Source organism: Nanorana parkeri, unplaced genomic scaffold, assembly GCF_000935625.1.
Source record: "Nanorana parkeri isolate BGI_ZX_2015 unplaced genomic scaffold, ASM93562v1 scaffold2506, whole genome shotgun sequence".
Taxonomy (NCBI): Eukaryota; Metazoa; Chordata; class Amphibia; order Anura; family Dicroglossidae; genus Nanorana; species Nanorana parkeri.
In genome coordinates, this window is record NW_017308774.1 from 40,075 (window position 1) to 59,753 (window position 19,679).

General features: G+C 46.4%; 1 protein-coding gene across 1 annotated transcript in view; it reads right to left on the reverse strand.

The window, feature by feature from the left end:
- The window catches only part of LOC108801809 (cyclic AMP-responsive element-binding protein 3-like protein 3), a 54,392-nt gene that overhangs the window by 15,747 nt on the left and 18,966 nt on the right, over positions 1–19,679 (reverse strand). Inside the window, exon 3 of the mRNA XM_018573720.1 lies at positions 7,248–7,354. Within this exon, the coding sequence (XP_018429222.1) occupies positions 7,248–7,354 (107 nt within the window). The remainder of the gene's footprint in view (positions 1–7,247; positions 7,355–19,679) is intronic.

Sequence of the window (19,679 nt, forward strand, 5' to 3'; positions counted from 1 at the left end):
ATCTCCTCACACCTGTGCGTGAGCATCACTGTTACTGTTCACTTTTGGTTTGATACTTTACTTCACATGTCACTACCCGATGCTGCGGTTGGCAGCATCTCAATGTTGCAATTGATTTTTTTTTTTTAAAGATATATCTAAAATACAGCATCCTTATAATTATGAGGATACCACGCATGTGAGACTTTTTAGCAGCCTAGCCGCATAGAGGGGCCCAAAATCCAAGGAGCACCTTGAGGCTTTCAAGGGGCATAAATTATGCATCTGATTCTCTGACTACTTATCGCATTTTTGGAGGTCCTATGGAGTCAGGCCAGTAGAAACCCTCACAAAATGACCCCATTTTGGGAAGCATACACCTCAAGGTATTTAATAAGAGGCATGCTGAGTTTTTTAACAATTACGCTTTTTGGCACAAGTTTTTAGAAAATGAGGAAAGAAGAAAGAATACATTTTTTTCCTTTATTTTCTAAAAACTTGTGGCAAAAAAACAATCTTTAAAAAAAAAAAACTCACCATGCCTCTTATTAAATACGTGGTTTCTACTTAAAAAGGTGTTTCTACTGTCTTGGCACTTTAGGGCCTTCAAAAATGTGATAGGTAGTCATGGAATCACATGCACAATTTATGCTTTTGAAAGCCTCATGGTACTCCTTGGATTCTGGGCCCCTCTATGCAGCTAGGCTCACATGCATGGTATCCTCATAGGAGAAGCAGAATGTGTTTTTGGGTGTAATTCTAAGAATGCCTATGCTGTGTGTTAGATATATCTTATTAGTATATTTTTTCTACACAAAGTTGTCAATTACTAAGATTGCCCGTTATATGCTGAGAGCTCCGCAGCCGGGACGGATCCCGACAATACTGTCGAGATCCACCTGGCTGCGTGAGTGACAGCTGGCTCTGCCTATCTATCGCTCCTATCAAACTGCTCTCAGGCTTCTCTGACTTGTATCCCGATTGAAAACAAAGTAACACAATATTGTTACAAAATGTAAATAAAGAAAGAAGCTGAGAGTATGGCTACAGCTAACGATTATTTTCATAATCGATTAGTTAGCCGATTATTAACTTCGATTAACCAGATAAAATATTACAAAAACCACACAAATGCAGCATTACAGACATAAAGTTTACTTCAGAATAAAACGGCATGCACATTTTTTGAAATTGCACTGCACTGGAACGCAGGGCATTACAGTACCGCACGTTCCAATTTAGATTTTTCTTATTTAACTTTTTTTTAAAACTTTTTTTTAACTTTATTGCTGGGAGCCATAGCCAGCCTGCTACTGGATATCTCGAATTGCAATAGCCAATAGCAGGCTGGCTATTGCACCCAGCCTGCTGTCAATCAGCAAAGGAGGGACCCGAAGGAGAAAGCTCCCCATCAAGTCCTCCTCTTCTGATTGACAGCAAGCAGTGGTTGCAGGCAATAATAGCCTGTTATTGGCTATTACATTAAAAATATCCAATAGCAGGCTGGGTATGGCTCCTAGCCTCTAGATGCAGAGGAGGAACGGGGCAGGTTGGAGGATGAACGGGCCAGGGCAGCGGAGGCACAGGGGGCCTCAGCGGGGGAACGCAGTCACAGCGGTCTCCTTCCTGCTGGTGCACTGGTCTGTGTCCCCGCTGCCTCTGTCAATACAGGTGGAGAGAGCAGCAGGGATTGAAAGGGACACAGACGGCTGCAGCCAGCACCAGCGGGGAGGAGAAAAAAGGAGCACAGCGGTGGCAACTAATTGAAAAGCAACTAATCGATGATGAGAATCGTTGCCATACCAGGCCCTTAATCCAGGCAGCAGCCAGGCAGGGCAGGAAAGGGGGGGGGGGGGGGGGAGCAAGGGTTCCCCCTCCCCACAACCAAAAGCTATGTGCTCGGCATTGAGAGGTGCAAAACCGTATGCCGATTTTGACAATTCCTTTATTTAAAAGAATTTAAAAAATGTCCCACAAAGTAATTTCAGTGTTGGCCGCACCAGAATTGGCAGGTCCGCCACTGGCGCCCTGTGCTTTTCACAGATGAGAGCAGGTTAACCCTGAGCACATGTGACAGACGTGAAAGGGTTTGGAGAAGTCGTGGAGAATGTTATGCTGCCTGTAACAGTGTTCGGCGTGACCGGTTTGGTGGTTAGTGAGTGATGGTCTAGGAAGGCATATCCATGGAGGGACGCACAGACCTCTACAGGCTAGACAATGGCACTCTGACTGGCATTTTGTATCCGGAGGAAATCCTTGGACCCATTGTCAGACCCTATGCTGGTGCAGTGGATCCTGGGTTCCTCCTGGTGCACAAGAGTATGTGGCGAGAGTATGCAGCCAGTTCCTTGAGGATGAAGGAATTGATACCATTGAATGGCCCCCACGCTCGCCTGACCCGAATCCAATAGAACACCTCTAGTACATTATGTCTCGGCCCATCCGACGTCGCCAGGTTGCACCTCAGTCTGTTCAGGAGCTCAGTGAAGCCTTGGGCCAGATATGGGAGGAGATACACCAGGACACCATCCATCGTCTCATAAGGAGCATGCCCTGACGTTGTCAGGCATCCATACAAGCACGTGGGGGGCATAGACACTAATGAGTACCATTTTGAGTTGCTGCAATTAAATCTCAGCACAATGGACTAGCCTTCTGCATCATTTGTTCACTTTGATTTTTGGGGTGTCTTTGAATTCAGCCCTCTGTAGGTTGATCATTTTTCATTTCCATCAAACGACATGGCATCCTTTTGTTCCTTAGTCCAGTATACAGTAGATATCCAGCATGATATTTTTCCCCATTGAGATCTGATGTGTTTTCAAAGTGTTCCTTTAATTTTTTTGAGCAGTATACTATGGTTATTGGTGTGTTTAGTGGGCTTAGAGGGTCCTGAAAACATATAGTGTTACAGGGAAGGAGCTGGTTTTCCAGTTCTTTCCGACGTAGCTATGGGGTACAGGGCTCACCTAACCTCTCATCGTAGCTATGGGGTACACAGCTCACCTAACCTCTCATCGTGGCTATAGGGTACAGAGCTCAGTTGACTCATCCTAGCTATGAAGTACAGAACTCTTACCTGACCTCTCCCCCTGCGATCCTCTTGCTGCTGGCAGCCTTGGGCAGCCCTCTATTTGCCGCTGTGCCCACATCTCTTATTTTACCCCCACCGCCTCTGTGTCCACTGAACCCCCTTTGGTTCTCCCACTGCCAATGTGCCACCGCGCACTGCTCCCAGTGCCACCTCTCTCCTCCTCTCCCACCTCTCTCACTGCCACCTCTCTCGTTTCCCACTGAGTCCATTGCCTTCAATGTGTGCACTGAACCCCAGCTCTCCCCAGGGAACAGCGTGTTTACCTAGCTTCTCCTACAGAGATCCTCCTGCTGGTGCTGTCGTTGCCGCTGCTGTCAGTCCTGGGCGGTCTGTAGCCCAGCATGGGCTGAGGCGGCCGCCTAACTTTCCTAACTACAGTGCACTTTTTCTCTGTGACCCCTCCCCCAAGATAATTGTGAGTAAAGAATAAGGCCTGCTTCACACCTGTCCCTCCCGCGAACACGCATTTGCGTTTGCTGCACGGCTCCATTGATTTCAAGCATTGATTGATTAGCAAGAAGGCTCCTCACACTATTTTGTGTGATGCGCGGGATGCATTATTCTGCTGCTTTTGCATGCATGGAAATGCAGCAGAATACCTCGCGACTTGTTAGCCGCTTTTGGGGTGCCATTAGAAATCAATGGCACAGCAAGTGCGTTTTGGCACATTTCCACAGACACATGCCGATCACGCACATCGCCACTCGCCTTCAAAATGCGCATGTGTTAACCAGGCCTAAGACTAACTCCAATATCAACAGTACTTGAATCAGTTATAAGTTAATAGCAATCCCAGCAAGTGAAGGGTTAACTTTGTCAACTCAAAGGTATACTTGCAGTAAGCAGACTTTTGTAATTCCACATAGTGTACAAGGGAAGGTGCTGGAGAGATCCACATGGCAGGGTGTAGCTCCAAAGGGCAGGAGTTAGGGCTGCCATCAGAAACTTTAGGGGCCCCTACACAGCTTTAGGCCTGGGCCCCCCCACCCTCCCTTACCCCCCTCCCTTATCACTAACCGCACTCCCTTTTCACCAACACTAACTGCCCCTCATCTATCCACAAGCATATCTAAGCCTGTACAGGCTCCCAGGTGGGCTGTGTGGGCTCTCAGGTGGGCTGCGGGCTCTATGCAGGCTTTGTGCGGGGCCCCCCATCATCAACACTTACCTTACCACTCAAGCGACTCTGCTCCACTCCCTGATCACTCTTTGGTAAAGGCCGCAACAGACCAAGCTCCGCCTCCTGAAAACTCCCCTTCCTGCATGTACAGAAAGGTTCCAAGTTATAGGGAAGATGGGCCGGGAACCTACTAAGTTCTGTACTGCACTTATTACCAACAGCAAAAACAGTGGCAGACCTAAGGAACAAACTGGCCCCCCAACCCCCCCGGCAGTCTCTGCACCAGAGGAGCTTACATACCAACGTCCTCCCACAGTCTCACACTACTATTATTATTATTATACATTAATATAGCTCTGACATATACTGCAGAGATGTACAGAGAACACTGAGCCAGCCGCATCAGTCTCTGCACAGAGGAGCTTACACTCTAATGCAGGATGGCACCGGCTGTACTACAAATCCCGGCAATATGTTATACAGCAATGCAGAACTGTATATGAATTGGACTCAGGACTTTGCAACGCACTGGCCTCTGGACTTAGGATTGACTGGACTCTAGACTTAGGTACGCACAGGCCTCAGGACCCACCTGAGACCCCGCAGAGCCCACCTGAGACCCCACAAATACCTGAGATGCCACACAGTCCACCTGAGAGTGACCATAGATCCTGCAGAGCCCATCTGAGACTCCCTATGGTGGGCTCTGCAGGATCTCAGGTGGGCTGGTCAGGGTCCCTTTCCCTATACCTCCGTCCCATCTTCCCTTACCTGCTGCTGGGGTCTGACCTCCTCTGCCGCTGGACCTGCACTGCTGGGAACCAGGTGGAAATGACGGAATTGGAGATCGTCATTGGAGATCAGAACACCGGCAGCCAGTGGCGGACCTAAGGAACAAAGGGCCCTGGTGCAAGATTTCTTTTCAATGCCCATACTGGCCAACTGACCACCTGAAAGCCCTCGCTGGCCACCAAAAAGCCCGCACTGGCCACCTGAGAGCCTGCAATGGCCACCTGAGAGCAGAAAAACAAGCTCAGGGCTCCCACTGATTCTGCAATATGTTGACTTAATAATAATAATACCTTCATTATATATTACAGTGTAATAAAAATAGAAATAAAGTGCACAATAAATGCACTTGAAACATCCCAAAACCCTCTCCTCCTCGAATAGAGGACTGCAACTCCCATCGATATTTTATACAGCGTTCGCAATTCTGCATTGCCGTATAAAGTTCTGCTGGACGTTGTAGTCCTCTATCGGCATTACTATTCTGCATTTCTGTATAAAGTATTGCTGGGAGTTGTAGTCCTCTATAGCTGATGTCATTCCCAACTGCTGCAATGCAGAATGGCACCAGCTATGGAGGGCTACAACTTCCAGCAATACTTTTATACATAAATGCAGAACAATTCCATCAGTTACAGAGGGTTACAAACAATGTGACTTAAGGCACATACCTTGTTTGACTGTCCTCATGGTGGGAACACATGCAGCAGGGAGAGGTGGTGGGCTCTGAAATCAAGTGGCTGCTGCTCGTTTCTCCTGGCTGTGGCCCCAGCGCTGCCCCCTTAGTGGGCCTGCAGGCTGATGTACTTTTGCCTCTCACCAGCTCTCGGCGAGAGTTACTTCAAATTCCGCGGCTATTTTCCCATGGAGTCATCTGTGGGGCAGATCTGAGTGACGTCAGGGGACCTGATTGGAACCTGTGCACCCGCTGTTTGTTCGGTGCGGCCAGTGGCCCTCTCAGTCAGAGCGGCGGAGGGAGAGACTATTTTCTCGTTGGAGGGGGAACTGGGCAATTTCCGCCCCCTCTCTCCCTCCACCGCTCTGACTGGGCTGGCCACCGGCCGCACCGAACAAGCAGCGGGTGCACACTCGGATCCGCCACTGTTGCCCCCCTGTAGCGACGCCACTGCTGGAGTATAACTGGGATCTGGGTCTCTGGAGATTTCTAAGAGTCTTTTGGGCGGGATGAAATCTCCAGTTCTGGGGCCAGGTGCAGCCAATTGCCAGGCCAGACTGTTCAGGTGGCTGATAACAGCCCTGTTAAGAGTGGACAGAGAGGAAGAGGCAGTCAGTGGTTCGGGAATACATGCAGAGCGTGGGAGACTGTGTGTATATGACACATGAGAGTCTGGCTGGAGAGGCCGAATGGGCCTGTGGCACACGCGGTATGTGGGCGAGGCCAGGAGGGTCTGTGGCACACCAGGTGTGTTTAGAAAGGTCGGGAGGACCGTCATCACACAGGGAGGTGTAAAGCTGCTGGGTGTCTGGCCATGAGCAGGCTGAGGAACTCCGCTGGACTCCAGAATTATTAAGGCGCTGGACTTGGGACTAAAAATAGAAGCATACTCACAAGAATACAAGCCCTCCCCAGCCCCTGCTATCTGCTTGCCTGCTCTGTCTCCATGCAGCCTTCTCAGCCCCAGCACTGCTTAGACGCCCGCCTCCTGCAGAGTTCACATTGTATGGGAGGCAGGAGGACAGCAGCGGCTGGGAAAAGAAAAGTCTTTTAGATGGTAAATGAGCAATGCTTAAATAAGGTATTTATCCTGGTGTGTCACAACCAGCACCTGTGTTCTGGACCCTCTATATTCACCTTTAACAAGAAAAGTAAAAAAGTTCTTAAAATATAAAATACAGTATTGAGGCAAAAAAGTTTTCATTAGTATTCATTAGGAGCAGTCTGTTTTCATTCCCTTAATGATTTGCAATCATAGATTAATATTAAGGAGCCTTTTGTATGCATGCTGTCTTTATTTATAGGCATTTATATAGCGCTAACAATTTACATTGCACTTTGCATACTGTGCATTCACATCAGTCTTGCATTGGTATTCTTTTCTCAGACCAAATAGCTTAGTCCTCGTACTTATCATTAGTAAGCAATATTACAGACTGCAGAACTCTTCAATATCCTTGGAAGCCTGACCTAACTGCCTGCGTCAGAGGTGATCATTTTAACTCTTCCTACTTATTCAGATAATAATATTGTAATAGTGTGGTAAGATTGTTATGATTTTCCACTTCATATGTAATTTATAGTCTTACCTGATCTCCAATCCATCCATATACTCCTTCTTCTTTTTTCTACTTTCTTGAGCTGATTGTTTATTACGAATTTTACGGCGAATTCTTTTAAGAACACGTTCTTCATGCTGTTGAAATATGTAAAATCCCAGAAGTTATGCTATATTCTGCATATTAGAACAGCGTTATTGTGTATTATTTTTTTACCACTTGAAGACCAGGTGTACACCCCTTTCCTGGCCAGGCCATTTTTCAGTATTTAGCGCTGCGGTACTGACTGAATTGTATACCATTTTTAGACAGATAGAGCTTTCTTTTGGTGGTATTTAATCACCACTGGGGTTTTTATTTGTTGCTATATTAAGAAAAATTACTGAGAACTTTTTTTTACATTATGTTATAATACATTTATTCTTTTTTTGCAACCTTATTTTTTTTTCACTTAACTTTATTGTTATCACATAGGGGGCTAAGAAACCCCCCTTTGTAGAAGTTTGGTCATTTCCAGCTCGCACGCCACGAGTGGGCGGGGCTAACAGGCAGTATATACACGGCCTGTTACATCCAAGAAGCTCCCATTTCCCTCCCATTTACCTCTTCTCTCTTTTCTTCGTAACCCAACTTTTCCACCTGGCTTGGAATCCCTGTCCCTTTTCTATGTTTGGTCTTCTAAAGACCTCATTCGCATTCATAACCTTGTTGATACCTCTGGCATGCTCTCTTTTCCATTTCTACAACAACGGCATAATCTCCCTAATTTGGAACTCTTCCGCTATTTACAGATCAGTCACTATGTCACCTCGTTGGTCCTTTCGTTACCTAATAGCTCTTCCCTTACTCCTTATTGGGCATAAGCACAAACACATGAACTGTCAGGGCAATTGGCGGGCTGTTCACCCGACGAGCTCCTCGCAAGGCACTGTGCCTTGTGAGCCCTAATTTGCTAAAGCCTTGCACTTGACCTCTGTAAGAGCCATGGTTGGGCAAAGTCATGATGACTTTGCCCAATCATGGCTCACCTGTCAGATGCTGTACAACTTTAAACAGTTGGGCGGAGCTAGCTGTCACTGCTAGCTCCGCCCAATTGTTTATATGTTGCTGGCATCTGTCAAAATGCCATTCTGCAGCAGGTGTTCGTCGTGTGCGGACAGGGTGGCGTTCGTCGTTTTTTAAATGTTTTAACCCCTTCGTGACTGACGACGTACAGTGTACGTCGCCAGCATCGGGGCTAATTTTGTATTGTTTTATTTATTGTTAGTTTATCATGTTAGGAGGGACCCCACGTTTCCCCCCCCTCTATTTTTGGGGGTGGGGTTCCTCCTTAAAATTCCTACCAGACCTTAACGGTCTAGTATTTCTTTTGGGGGGAACCTCCTAGCATTCCTACCAGACCTAAAGGGTCTGGTATTGTTTGGAAGGGGGAACCACATGCTTTTTTTTTTTCTTTTTAAATGTCATTTTTGCATCAGCAGGTTCTATACATTGTACAGATCCGTCACTTCACAGGCAGTTAAAGGGGACCCCTAAGGAATTATATTTAAAGGAATTTTTCATTTTTATTATCTCACTTTAAGTGATGTTAAAATAACTGTTCCTTTAAAATTTTAATTTTGTACAAGTTTTTTTTTCATTGATACATGTCCCCCAGGGCAGTACCCGAATTCCCGTACGCTTTTTATGGCCATTAACTTGCATATAAGCCTTCAAAATGGGGTCAATTGATTTTGAAACTTCTACCCCCATTGAGTTCGAGTTCGATTTTCAAACTTTTCCCATGTTCGAAAGTTCAAATTCGAACAGGGGGGTGTTCGGCTCATCACTACTCCTTATGAGTGAATTGTGCCGAATCCCCCATGCTAGGGTATGGTCTCTCTGCTGTACACTTCTTTGTTGTAAGACTCGTCCCCTCCCACACACATATATGGAAAAATGTTCTCAGGACTTGGGTATAATGTTGACACTTCATCACTACTAGATCCTTGGTTCTCAACTGGTGGGTCGTGACTCAAAAGTGGGTCGCGACCCTGTGTTCAGTGGGTCACCGCATGCCTTCCACTTTTCTAGGTGAGAGGCTACCCAGTTTCCCCCTAGCGCAGCACTGTCAGTTCTCGCAACCAAGCATCCAATCAAAATATGCTGCCCGATGCCAAGCATCAACTTGAGGTGGGGTGGGATGGGGCTATGGCTGCAAGGGAGCTCCATTCATACGTGAATTGCTTACAGCTCCCTCGCGTGTCCTGTAGAGGTGCCTGGACTGACGTCACATTCCGGCTCCCAGCACCTTTTACAGGGCACACAAGCAGTGGCGTAACAACCGGGGGTGCAGCAGGGGCGCGGGCCCCGGGCGAAAAGTGAAGGGGGGGCGCCGGACGAAAATTGCACTTTCGGCTAAATAACCAGGCTGAAGATCCACACCAGTTCCCATAAGATAGGGAGACTGGTTGGACCTTAAGAGAAAAATAATTAAATATTTTTGGGAGTGTGTGTGTGTGAGAGAGAATCTGAGTGTGTGAGATTGTGCTTGTGTGCGTCTGTCAGTGTTTTTTGAGGCTCTGACATATACAACAATACAGTACAGAAAACACTAAACCAGTCACATCTGTCTCTGCACCAGAGGAGCTTACACTCTAATCTCCACAGTCGCACACTATTATTATTATGGATGCAACGGTACTATTTTCCTCAAGTACTCGCCGATACCAATTACGGATACCTTTGTCAATGAGTTTGTTGACAATGTGTTTTTCTAAAACAACACAGACTATTGATTTTAGGATAGTGGCAGAGCGCCAAGGCCAAGGCTGCTGTGATCCTGGAAGTTCTGCCACTGACTCCAAGCTGTAGAGGGACTACAAATCTCAGCAATGGTTTTCTGGGAAGAATTTCATATCTGGCACAACAACCCTTTCGCCCGCCACCTCATCTACTATGGCCGTTACATAGTCATCATCTGGGGCGGTCCATTAGACACTATCCATGGCATTGCAACACCAACCCCTCAGGACTTAGATTCACTCATGTCACCGATCTGCTTAGTTTAGTCTTCCTAGACCTCGAACTTACACACTTTGAAGGAGGAATCATCACCAAAACACACTTTAAACCCACTGCTGGAAACTCGTCCCTCCATTTTAAAAGCTGCCACCATCCCCTCTGGAAACATAACGTCCCAAAAGATCAATTCTAGAGAATTAATTAAAATTGTACCAACAAAGAGGATTATATCCAACAAGAAAGAAAAATTTCTCTAAAAAGACTTGTCAGTTCATCACAACCATCCCAAAACCACCCCTCAATAAACCGGATCACCAACACCAAAAAAACGTAGCATGTTTCATCACCGTTCAACAACAGGTACAAGGCAATCAAAGCCATTCTCAGGAAGAATTGGCACCCACTACTCTGCGATCCCAATTTGGGCCCCTTACTCCCACCAAACCCTCTGTCATCTTCAAAAAAGCCTGCAGTATTAAAAATTAATTTCCCATGGCCAATCCTTCTTCCAAGATAGTTCTGGTAACAAATTTCCCATTTCACAATTTATTACCTGCGCCCACGACCACGTCATCTACGGCCTCCAATGCTCTTGAAATCTCCTATACATAGGCCGTACTGTTCGCCCCCCCTCTTCGCAAACGTATTAGGGAACACTGGAGGTTCATCGAAGAGGGCTGTATTGAACACAGTGTCCCACACCATTTACTCCTAAAACATCAGAAAAATACTGCGCATTTAAAGGTTTTTGCATTAGCACAAATCCCTGACAAACTGCCAGCCTCAGTTCCATCGGACATTGAGTGTATTGACACTCCTTCTCCCTGCCGTCACGATTGTGTGGCCAGCCTTTCCCGCACACCATGCTCTGCCTTCCATCCCACACCAGCACCTGATGACCACCAGCGGCGCTCACCGCAGTACCCACTTGCTCCCGGCAGACTTAGCCCCACTGTGCTGCTGAGTGGAAGGCCGGGTCCTGACGGCTCCTCTGCCCCACAGGACGCTCAGCCCCCACACAGACAGACGGCATCTCCTGAGCAGCCGAACGCTGCAACACCACGGTAGCTCCTCTGCATACCCGCCCCCCGTCTCTATTGAATTTTCTAGCAACGAGGACGCCATACATCCGGGTCCCGCAGCGCCCTGACACGTGCTTCCTTCAGCCTGGTGCCCATCAGTGGAGACTCCAGCCTCCCCTCCTCTTTCACCAATACTCCTGGCATTCAGGATCATCCACCAGGATCTCTACAACAGCAATTAAACTGCCCTAGGATCACTCCTACCATCCGAGCAGCACACCGACCGGACTCCAACCCAACAGACGACCAGAACAGGACACCGCTTGCTAAACCACCAACAGCTCCTCATCCCACCTCCGTCGTTGACATCACACCACCACCACCAACTCAACGGTGAGTTACAGAATTAATTTTTTGCCTGTGTTAATCCTCCAGCCTCAGCACCTTTGTTATTCCGTTTCCGTCCATTGTACCCTGGTCCATCACGCTGCCGCCCAGTAAGGAAGAATACGACCTTGTCGCTCCACACCATCACACCACGCTCTCCTCCTCATCTGCATGTTGAAGCGAGTGCTCACCCCTGTACAGGTGAGTTAAAAACCACACACACCCCCGCCTCATCCCACCTTAGTCATTGCATTAGGTCGTGGCGCTTCGTTCTAGCATTCTACTAATTTATTTACCTGTTAACACGTTAACTAGTCTGCTGGTTGAGCTTGATTCTTACTCATATGACCTGAAATAAAGTATCTCACCACTGATGCCATTGTAGTGTTTGGTGCTAAGACTCTAAATGTAATGATCGCGTGTCGAGATCTCTGTTCATCTTAAATTAATTTGCAATGACCCCAAGAAAGCAGATCATATATGCGATTTAACCCTTTTGCTAGGCCCTGCTCTCCACATTCAACCTCAGCGGTGCAAACCATGTTTGCAGTTTTTCACATTTTTAAAATCAGTTTTTACTCACAGCTTTCAACGTTTGTGAAAGACCTCCCAAATCATACAATTACGTGATAGTTGCACAAATGGTTAGAGATTTTTATGGTAAAAATAAACTAAATTCATTATTACCACATACAAATACAACATACCTTCCAAAATTTAAAAATCTAAATTTAAAAGCTATAACGTTATTACATTAATAATTAACATATATTTTACATAGTTACATAGTATTTGGGGGTGAATAAAGACATACGTCCATCAAGTCCAACCCATATAGGTCCACACATCATCTCATTCTTAGGGATACTGGTATCCCTGGATATTACGGTCCCTCAAGAAATTGTCCAAACGTTTCTTGAACAAATCTACACTCTTGGCTGAAATCACTGCCGATGGCAGTGAGTTCCAGACCTTAACCGCTCTTACTGTAAAGAACCCTCTTCGCCCATTGTGCTGGAATTTTTTCTCCACCAACTTTAGGTGGTGGCCTCTAGTCTTTGTAATGGAGTTAATCTCAAACAGTTTGTTGCCAATGTTGCTGTCACCATTGAACATCTTGTACATGAAAATCATATCCCCCCTTAATCTCCTTAATTCCAGCGTAAACATGTTTAAGGTCAGAAGCCTTGTCTCATAGCTCTGGTCCTCCATTTCCCTAATTAGTTTTGTTGCCCTCCGCTGGACTCTCTCCAGTTCAAGGACATCCCTTCTCAGTACCGGCGACCAAAACTGGACCGCGTACTCCAGATGTGGCCGAACCAACGATCTATATAGAGGCACAATTATAGACTTGTCCCTGCAATACATCCCCTTCTTAATACAGGACAAGACCCTGCTAGCTTTGTTTACCGCAGCTTGGCACTGCAAGCTACCATTCAGTTTGTGGTCTACAATGACCCCCAAATCTTTTTCTATTTCTGACTTCCCTAGCGGCATACCCATGATTGTATAGCCTATTTGTTTATTTTTATGTCCAAAGTGCATTACTTTGCATTTATCGACATTAAACCTCATCTGCCATAGTATTGCCCACCCCCCTATTTTATCCAGGTCCTCCTGTAATGTTATATTGTCACGATCCGTTTCTAGTACCCTCCCAATTTTTGTATCATCTGCAAACACGGAAACATGGCTATTTATTCCCTCCCCGATGTCATTAATGAATAGGTTGAACAGTATCGGACCCAGCACAGATCCTTGAGGCACACCGCTCATTACACTAGCCCAGTCCGAAAAGGTGCAATTTACAGATATTCTCTTGACCCATTTGTAAAAATTATATTGTAAAAGGATGAAAATTGAAGGTACGCAACACTGTAAGTCTGCACACAGACTTTTATTAAGCGTTAGGGCTTGTTCACACCAATTGTGGTGCGTTCCAGAGCAGTAGCTGATGGAACGCACACCGATTGCACATTAAACTTCCCCCTTCGCTCTAGGGAAAACATTGCCTGCGTTCTGGTCCACTGCGAATACAAAAATAGAGCATGCAGCATTTTTTTGCGTTCACAGTGGAACGGAACGCAGGCAATATTTTGCCACGCATCCGATCGCACTGCAGGCGAGAGGCGTGGCTGCGGTGCCATTGACTTCATTGAACTGCCTCCTCCCGTCCCAGAACAAAGGGGGAGGTTTAGCAGCTACCTCTCTGGAACGCACCACAATTGGTGTAAACAAGCCCTTAAGAGTAAATTCCTGGTGTTTTTTCCTGCTCGGGTAGCCACAAGTGGCATGTACAGGGTGTAATTGTTTTACTGTGTTGTCTTATGGGTTCTGAGAAGCTGTTCAGGTTTGCTTGGCTACAGGCACTGTGCATGTTGCCACAGAGAGCAGGAAAGGGGAGTGACACACAGCATCCTGGCAGTTAAATTGTGACCTGGAAAAGGTGGTGTGTGTGACTGGAAGCAGAGGGCAGAGGATGGACTCTGAGGGTTATTCACCAATAAGCCGAAGAATCCAGCCGTAGCTTCGGCTGATCCTTCGGCTCACTTCGGCCGCCTGAGCCCTTTGGTTCAGTCGAACTGCTGCTGTACACGCCATACAGCAGCCTAAGGCAGCTGAGCTGCTCAGCCGAGCCGAACTCATATGCTTCGGTTAGGCTGAGCCGTAGTGACAAGCGAAGCGCGGAGAAAGGTCGGCCGAAGCCAACCAATCTCCACACAAATTACAGCTGGGTGGAACTTACGGCTGATCTCACAGCTCGCTCCACCCAGTTGTAATCACAGATCAGAGCCTCCAAATGACCTGGAGACGCTGATCTGTCATTAAACAATAACTGTCCGTCTCCGCCTGGTTGTTATTTATTGCCCCAGGACCTGCTAGAAGACTCTGGCAGGTGCTGGCCAATAGGAAACAGTTGGGCGGTGCTGGCGGTGATGTCCGCCCAATTGTTTATATTTTGCTGGCATCTGTCAGATTTGACATTATGCGGCGGGAGTTTGTCGCGTGCGGTCGGGGCTGCGTGCGTCGTTTTTTAAATTAATTTTATTTTAAATTTTTATTATTTTCTTAATTTAAAATTTTTCTACTTTCTTGTAATTTTTAAAGTAATGTTCCAACTTTTGTTTTTTTTTCATTTATTTAACTTTTTTTCTATTCTGCTCACTACCTCCGAGGTAGCAAGCAGAGTAGCCGAGCTAAATGCCGCTCGGGGACATTCGGCTATTCACTTACTGCCATTTGGCCCCTGTGAGAAAAGTGGCGAATGGCAGCGGGTAAAGATGTGAATTTAGCGTCACTACTGATAACAGCGCATGATGTGGCGGACAACAAGTCTTACACTTGCGGGGATGTGTCCGTGGTTTTGAAGGCTAGAGACCCCAGGTTAAATCGGAAATGATCCATACCAGAGTTCGTGTTGGCATATATAGAGATGTTATTTTTTCCGTCAATCCCAACAGGAGGGAAGAGTTAGACTCTTACCAACATTTGATGGTGGACCTAGGATACAAGTACAGAGGTCATGCATGCTATGACTAACATAGAGCCGTATCAGCGAAAGCAGCAGCGGCGTTGTAACAGTTCCAGTTCGTCATTAACTGGGGGAAGATCCATACGGAACTGTTTTGCAGGCATTTTGCAAGCCTCAAATCCCCTGTCTGCACCCTATGTCAATCATAGGCGCACACAGCCAATTGATGCCCAAGTCCTACACCAACAGATACGGGCACGTCTCACTAACCGGTAGGTTTGTTACCTACACTGTCAACTTCAACCCCTGTGCAGTTTGATACAGTGTCTCGGGAAGGCACAGATCTGCAACAATTTTATCATTTCAAATCTTGTAATTACCCGCATTGTGGGTTGTTGCATATTTGCGCTGCACCCAAAATCCAGCTGCACTGTGAAATCTGCACAGCCTTCATGACTGGGCCGGGTGGATGTCAAGGCACTAGCTTTGGGGCTGCAGTCTCATCCAGATCCCACAATAGTGTAATTTTTGATTAATGGGTTTATGACAGGATTTCACACAGGGTTCAATGCTGGCGGCTGCGAGCTGCAGAGGACCAGCACTGGATCAGGGAGGAGATGAGTTTAACACCGGGGGGAGGGGGGTACTGTGAACTCTACGAGTGATAATAAATATCTTGGAAGTATTATACTTACACTTATTATCTTTAATGCATGCAACTTATAAATATATCTCCTATCTCTCTCCCGTGGCTGTCTCTCTCCTCTCTCTCTGCTGTATATTATTCCCAAAAAATTGCTCTAGAATGTTCGGGTTTTGCATGGAGAAAAGGTGGCAACCCTATCTGTATTGTCTGTTATAAGTCCTTATCGAAACCTCACGAGGCCAGCTTCCGATCATTCGCGAAACCAGGCAGCGTGTAATGACGCGCTGCCCGGCTTCCTGATACCGGAAGTACTCGTGCTAGGCATCGGAGCATTTGGGGATCCTGTGTGACCCCAAAACGTTGCACTGAGTGTACTGTACTACTTTTTTTGCATGTACGTCAATAAATAGACGTATTCTATCTGCTGTTGGAGTGCCAGTGTCCATATTCTTTGTATTACTGTGACGGTGGACATCCGTTGAATACTGAGCACCCAAGTTACTTTGATGGACGAGCGGTCAGGAGTGCAATGGGTACATAGATTGTAAGGGGCCAAGCCCAACCCCTGAAAAACAACCCCACACCATAATCCCCCCTCCACCAAACTTTACACTTGGCACAATGCAGTCAGGCAAGTACCGTTCTCCTGGCAACCGCCAAATCCAGACACGTCCATCGGATGGCCAGAAAGAGAAGCGTGATTTGTTACTCCAGAGCACGTCTCTCTACTTCTCTAGAGTCCAGTGGCGGCATGCTTTACACCACTGCATCCAATGCTTTGTATTGCACTTGGTGATGGAAGGCTTGGATGCAGCTGCTCGGCCATGGAAACCCGTTTCATGAAGCGCTCTACGCACTGCTGTTGTGCCAATCTGAAGGCCACACCAAGTTTGGAGGTCTATAGCTATTGACTCAGCAGACAGTTGGCGACTTCTGCACACCGTGCACTTCAGCATGCGCTGAGCCCGCTCTGTCATTTTACGTGGCCTACCACTTCGTGGCTGAGTTGCTGTTGTTCCCAGTTGCTTCCACTTTGTTATAATACCACTCACAGTTGACCGTGGAATATTTAGTAGCAAGGAAATTTCACGGATGGACTTATTGCACAGGTGGCAACCTATCACGGTACCATTACATACGGGGAGTTGCAGTGAATGTATTTTGTGAGTGATCTCATCTGCATGTGGTCATGCAATGTGTCTTCTAGGAGCAACATGAGTGATTGTGTCACTAACCAAAATAGGTTAGCCTCTTCTCGGGGCAAAATAGCGAGCCTCTTCTCGAGCCTTAATCACAATAATCACAAAGGGGAGGAGAATGTAAAGAGGCTACAAATGTATGTCTTCACTTTAAAAATGGCAAGATATTAGTATCAAGATTTGCCCCCATACACTTCAGAAATTTGCTGGTTTCCTGAATTTCAAACAGGATTCGATGAACCCCCTGTGAATTGAACCTGGGCAGATTTGCCCATTGCTAATTCTAATGTCAACCCATATCGATGCCTAACTTTTCAGAACAAAGGTATGTCATAATCTTGATTAAGTCCTTTTGGGTAAAGTTTTAGATAAATTAATCCATGCTACTTCCAGTGGTTTCAGTTTCAAAACACTATTTCCTTCTCTTCTAGAAATACGAACATGCTCCAGTAGCTGAAATCTCAACTAGCCTTTTTTAGTAAATTGTCGTGGCACTAGGAATTTTGTCATTTTGTTGCTCCTGATAGATGGCTTATATATCAATATTTTATCTTCTATATGTTGAGTAATCTCTCCAATGTACAGTATATCAATGCACAAGAGTGCTTCAAGTGGTACACAATAAAATGAAGCTAAGACTGTAACCTTTTCATGTGTGCTGGTTCACACTAGCCCATGCATGTTATGCCCTGTATGCAGCGTTTACTTTTTTTGGTAAAAAAAAATTTCAGTGTCACAAAATGACACATCATTCAACTCTATGCACAACAGTGCATTTAGAAGCACTGCATAGCGTTGTGACACGTTGTTTGTTTATTTTTAGAGATATGCTGTTTTTTCATACAACGCATGCATTGTGTGAACAGGGCACATAGAAAGCAATTGTTTTTGACTGCAATAAAAAATAATATATATTGCAGCTTACCAACAGGGCCGGATTTGCTCTCCCTGCCGCCCCAAAGCAAAGGTTCCGCAATGCGTCCCCTCCCCGCCAACCGATTCCCCACCCCCCCCAAATCAACGGAGAATGGCAACCGGATGGCAGGGGTGAACTTTTTGTTTTTTTTTCATTTTATTATTATTTCTTATTTTTTTAAAATATTTTTTTTATTTAAAAAAATTTCACTTAACTTTATTGCTATCACACAGGAGAAAACAATCCCCTTTGTGATAGCATTTGGAGGTGACAGGTTCTCTTTATTGACCCTGTCACCTCCAATACAGGAGTTCTAGCACAGCACTGTGCTAGAACTCCTGTCACAGCATAGCTCTCCCCTCTCATGTGTACATCGGCGGCAGTCCCGAAGACTGAGCCAGCAGAGAGAGGTAGGTGGGGGGCGGGGGAAGGACGGACAGCAGCACAAATTTTACAAGTGACAGCGGTGACATCGCCACGATCACTTGTTAATGAGCGAGCGGATTCCCCACACTACATTTAGTCCTGCCTTTCCAAAGCAGGACTAAATGTAGAGAGCAACTTATCGCCCGGCGCCCGGAACTGTATATTCTGGGCGTCGGGGGACTCCACGGCGCTGCTGCCCCTCTGCGCCCTGTCACCCCAAGGCCGGGCCTCCGTAGCCTGGTGGGGAATCCGGGCCTGCTTACCAATTCAAAGAGGCTGTATTCGTTTTCTTTTTTTCTTTATTTTTACCTTTTGATCTGGCCATTAAGTCTCTTATTTGTAACTTCCTTTAACAGACCAAGCTTTTCAGCAAAAGTGGCAGATAGAAGGTTGAGATAAACCATTTAGCACCTACAGGGGTGCTTACAATGGTCAGCTTTTATTCATTTATGTAAAACCATCATCGCAAAAGGAAAGCAGCTGTAAGGCTGGATACACACCTGGGCGTTTGTAATATGCACATTTGACACGCGTTTTGTGCCGCGCGGTTTGAGTGATCTTACAAAATCCCGATAATGCAGTGAAATGGAGACGCGCTGAAATACGCCTGAAAGAAGCTCAAGTAGTATTTTGCACGTTGGGGGGTTTTCAGCGCTTCGATCAGCGCTGAAAAACGCCCAGGTGGAAACCATGCCCATAACAATTAATGGGATTTCACTGTTTGAGCGTTTTTCAGCGCTTCGATCAGCGCTGAAAAACGCCCATGTGTGAACCCAGCCTAACTGTTAGCTGGAGTTCAGATTTAATTTGTTAGTCAAGTCTATCTAAATCTGCTATTGGAGTGGGTAGTGTTAGCTGCAGCTGTCCAAGAGTGGTGTCACACTCTCCTAGTATCCATGCCGGATTTTCTCTCTTATCCATGTCTGATTTTTCCCTCTGTCCAAGGTGCTTGGCTGTCAGCCTATGGGGATTCACAGGGCTGCAGCCAATCTTCTCACTTCCTTTCCTATTCAGGTTCTGCTCACTTGTTGCTCTGGGTTCCAGCAACAAGTCTGTTTTCTCCTGCTGGACCCACTTGTGTTCCTAGTGATTTCCCTGGTAGTTTCTGGACTTATTCCTTGATCCAAATACCACACAGCAAGTCAGCGCTAGTGATGTATCAACTCCATATATCGCACCATCTTCTTTCTTTCTACAAGGGAGGCAGCCAGTCTCGGGCCCCGTTCCCACTGCGCGATTTGCATATTGCGTGACATCGCGAGATTTGCCGCGCGATATCGCGTTCAAGCTTTCATTGAGCAAGCTTGAATCGCGGCTAAATCTGCTCCAAAAAGGGTCCTGCTGTAGCGACACGCGACCCGCGACAGCAGGACCCTTTGCCCCATTGAAAT